The 4,337-nt window shown below is 39.8% G+C and overlaps 1 protein-coding gene across 1 annotated transcript; it reads right to left on the bottom strand.

Moving 5' to 3' along the window:
* Window positions 1-461: 461 nt before the first annotated feature.
* On the bottom strand, window positions 462-1,982 carry ZBTB34 (zinc finger and BTB domain containing 34). Its single transcript, XM_006834779.1, has one exon. It carries the CDS (start codon window positions 1,974-1,976, stop codon window positions 462-464), a length of 1,515 nt encoding a protein of 504 aa, XP_006834842.1. The 5' UTR covers window positions 1,977-1,982.
* Between the last annotated feature and the right edge of the window lie 2,355 nt (window positions 1,983-4,337).

The raw sequence follows: 4,337 nt of genomic DNA, 5'->3' as shown, positions 1-4,337 counted from the left end.
TTATTATATATATATATAAATTGTCTAACTACCCCTTAAAGTAATTTTAAATTAGAAAAGGTTACCTATTTGTATCGGCTGACGGCAAACTAGTCTCTCTCGGAAATGCACTAGTGTCAGCACACACAATGAGAGAGTATGCCTCTTGGCAGACAATGTAGGGTCAACCACTTGGCATAGCTAAAGCACTAGCAAATTTTGGATTAAAGAATTCAGCCAGAGAGGAATATTGTCAGCCTATGTTTTCCCTGGATATGCTGCCCTTCATGCTTTGAGCTCCTTGGGGGAGAGAAGTTGGGGGAAAGGATAAACACAATGAAGTGCTCCATTTAGAAACCTTAGCAAAACTGCCAAGAGACCAAGAGATTTCCAGATGGTTGGGAAAACCAAAGATTACAACGAAGCAAATCACAATTATGCATTGATTAATGTGCTTTGTTTGGGTGCACTTCTTTACCATCTTAATCAGGAGCATCAGAAACTGTGTGTATTTCCATTTGGGAATCTAGGGCCATCTCCGAAGCCGATGCATCATTTTGTAGTTTCTGTTCCACATACATATCTGCTCCCTCAGGGGACTCAATGCGACTCCTGACTTCAGCTACGCCTGGGTGGTTTTTCCTCAGGTGTTGGTTGAGGGTACCTTGGAATGGAAAGCACTTCCCACAAATCTCACAGCGGAATGGTTTATCATCAGTATGGCCCCGGATGTGATATTCCAGCTGGTCCTTCCGTGTATACTTCTTCCCACAGAACTTGCACACAAAGGGGGTGATACCCATGTGTAGTCGCATGTGTCTGTCAAGGCTTCCTTTCTGGTTGAAGGATTTTCCACAGTAAATACAGATCAACCTCTCATTGTATGGGTACCAGTGACCTCTTGCACTCCTCTCCCGGGTACTGCTCTCATACCCGGGGTTATTCACCATAGCTTCGCTATCAGACCCCTGCACCAAACCCTGAAGATCACTGTGCAGATGGACAGACAAAGCCCGCTTCTGGCGGGCACGCCCTCCTCGGAAACAACTCAGCATGGACCTGGATGGGCTGGAATTACTCAAATTTCCAAAAGCTTCTGATATGCTGGTTGGCTGTGAGGCTGCTTGAGAGTAGGAATATGCATGCTGTAGCACAGAGCCATAGGAGCCCACATTCACTGCCACAACTTGTTCCCCATCAACCATCTCGGTGTGGTACCCATCATCACCCAGGGAGGAGCTGTCCGAACAACTGGGCCGGTCGGACTTTTCCATCTTCACTTTCACCTCAGTGATCTGGCTCTCCCTCACCAATAAATCACCTTGGTCATGGTCCCCCTCTATCTGAATCTCGTACTCAGAAACGCTCCCACTGCTCCCTCGGTCTGAGTGCCCTTCTTCCTGTAAGCGGCTGCGCAAAGCTTTGCTGGGGGTTGTCTCCATCCGAAGATCACTGCTTGTGGTGGGCTGCCGCACCTGAGAGCAATATGGAGGGGAGATCTCAACAGGGTTGGCAAAGAAGCTGCTGTCTTTAACGCCATTACGACTCTCTGGATTCTCCTCAGCACCGACAGTAACAGAGTCAACATCGCCAACACTGATTTTTGAATGGATGCTCTCTAGGATCTGTGTGCACTTGTCAATGACACACTGCATCTGAAGAAAGCTAGCTGCAGTCAGAAAACTGACAACATCCTTCAGCTGCAAGGACATTCTTCCAGTGTAACAAAATGAAAGCAACTGTTCAAACACATTGGGATTTTTAATCACTGATATTGACAAGCCACTCATGGTACTTAATGCTGAATGGTCCCGGAAATATGGGGAGCTGGCAGCAAGGACTGCTTTGTGGGCTCGGAAAGGCTGACCCTGAATGTGGACAATGATGTCACATAGTTTTCCTTGCAGGCGGAGTTCGTTTAGCTGGCTCAGAACAGTGCTGCTGTACTCGGGCACGTCAAACTGAATAAAACTGCTGCTGTCCATTTCTACTGACATGAAGTATAATCTGCAGAAAGAGAGAATTTTCACAATTCACCATTAACACCTCACTAATACAAGTGGCATAAATACAAGCTTGCAAAGTCATACCACCCCCATTGCATCTATTATACCTCTTAAGGGTAGCCTGAACATTCTTCCGCTTGCTTATTATTACTGGTCTTCCATGTCTCGGTTAATTCACCTCAAGTCAAATCGCCAAATGACCAATTAGCCTGGTGTTATATTTTTCCAAAATTCATCTGAATCAAAATGAAAACATTTTAAACTAGTAGAGCCGTTTTAGCCCTGACTGAGAATTTGGTATCTTTTAAGAAAGAAAAAATTACCTGTTTCACCTACTTTTGAGGATTTGAAGTACTTGTAAAAATAATTAGTAAACACATCTAAAAAAGGTGTTGCCTTAGTTTTGTATTTCTAATTGGTATATTTTAAGGATACAGCACACTGGATATAATAAATTATGCTCAACTCTTTTTAGTATTATTGTTTCAATTTTCATCTTTACCCTTTGATTTTGTATATCTTTTTATGCTCTTTGGGTTGGCAATTTGTCCCTTCCAATGAAGAGTTATTTATAGGTAGTAAAATACGTAATGTTGTTGTTAAGTGCCATCGAGTCGGTTCCAACTCATAGTGACCCTGTATAGGGCTTCCGAGAAGCGACTAGTGAGCTTGAACTGCCAACTTTGCAGTTCAAACCAACTTTGCAGTCTAGCGCATTAACCCACGGTGCAAAATGCACTATCCTCCACTACTACTCCCAGCTCTGACACAGCTAGGCTACTTTTCTTCTTCTTGCCTAGAATCAGTAGCACTAAATCACAAGAATCTATTCATATCTACATAGTGTAGGATACATTTTTGACCAAAATATAACAAAATTAGATCTTAGAATTATATTTTATGTTTTAAAAACTCCACCAATAAAAAAATATAACTAAATCCTGAATAATTAGGGAATCAAAAAAAAAAATCAAATCAAAACAAAGCTATTCAGACAATGGAAAAGCTCACATCAAAATTGCATCAAGACTTGTTTACTTAAGCCTTCAACTTAAAGAATAAAAATAAATGAAACCATTCAAGAAGTTAGAAAACAACAGTCAGGAGTTCAAGTCCCTGTGGGCTCAAGCGTTGCTGACCGTCCAAACCATAGGTTCTGAGGATCAGACTTTAGCCACCTAGCAGACATAGCAAAATGTCCCTTTTATCTGATTATTCAGTTATGCTAGTTAGTAATTCCATACATGAGTCCTGGATACCCACAGATAAATGTAAAAACCTTCCCTAAAAGCCGAGACTGTAAATTCCAAAAAGGCAAAGTTTTTACCCCCCAAAAAAGCTAAAGAGGATATACAGAAACTCTGTTAACTGATGGTATGTGGAGGGGATTATAATCAATGTAATGAAACAAGGTATATGAATATTTGAATGTGAAACCGATGATGTGCCCTGAAAACTTTCACTCAATCCACAATAAAAACCATAAAAAAAAAAAAAAAAGTTAGAAAACAACAAATTAACCCAAAGAAAGCAAGAAAAAAAATTAATGCAGAAAAACAGCATATAATCACAGCAATTTTTTTAAAATCACAAGACAAGATGCTGTGCAATTAAAACTAAGATTCTTGGCAGGAAAAGGATTAATCAGTAAGTATGGCTAGGTCATATCAAAATTTGGATTTGTTTGTTTAACCACATCAGAATTTACGTTAAAACATTTTAATCAGAGAGGAATACTATACCCTTATTTATCCTAGACATGAACTCCATTTGAAATCTATACACAATGAACCTATTTTTAGGATCATATAAATTGGCAGAACTGAATACAAAGAAACAGAAGTGCCAAGGCATAACTGATCTTCAGGCTGTTCACATTGTTCTAGATGCATGTGAAAATATGTGAAGCATCTCAGTTCTTATGTTCTAACTTTGCTATCAGAAGATGACAAACAGTATAAAGAAAAAAACTGTCAACTTCTCTTAAGAAAACAGATTTTAAAGCACAAAAGAAAATACAAGCAAATATAACTAATTCTACTAAGTGTATTTTATGGCCAAGTGAGCTTGCTTTATGAATTTAAGGATGGTTACATGTTAGGAAATATAAAAATAAAATTCCTACGTCAATAAGCCAAAGAAGAAAAATCGTATTACCAAATCAATGTTATGCCAAAACCGCACTTAAGAAAGGTAAACAACCTTTCAGACAGAGTAAGAAAAAAGTACTCAGTAAGCCAGAAGCAGAACAATACATTCTTAATGTTGTTGTTGTCAGGTGCCATTGAGTTGGTACTGACTCATACTGACCTTATGCACAACAGAACGAAACACTGCCTGGTCTTGGGCTAA

This window comes from Chrysochloris asiatica, unplaced genomic scaffold (genome assembly GCF_000296735.1).
Source record: "Chrysochloris asiatica unplaced genomic scaffold, ChrAsi1.0 scaffold00014, whole genome shotgun sequence".
Lineage (NCBI taxonomy): Eukaryota > Metazoa > Chordata > Mammalia > Afrosoricida > Chrysochloridae > Chrysochloris > Chrysochloris asiatica.
This window is presented reverse-complemented; position numbering and strand designations above follow the sequence as displayed.

Coding starts and splice junctions, on each gene's coding strand:
- ZBTB34 (XM_006834779.1), bottom strand. CDS start 1,976: ATGTCAGTAGAAATGGACAGCAGCAGTTTTATTCAGTTTGACGTGCCC.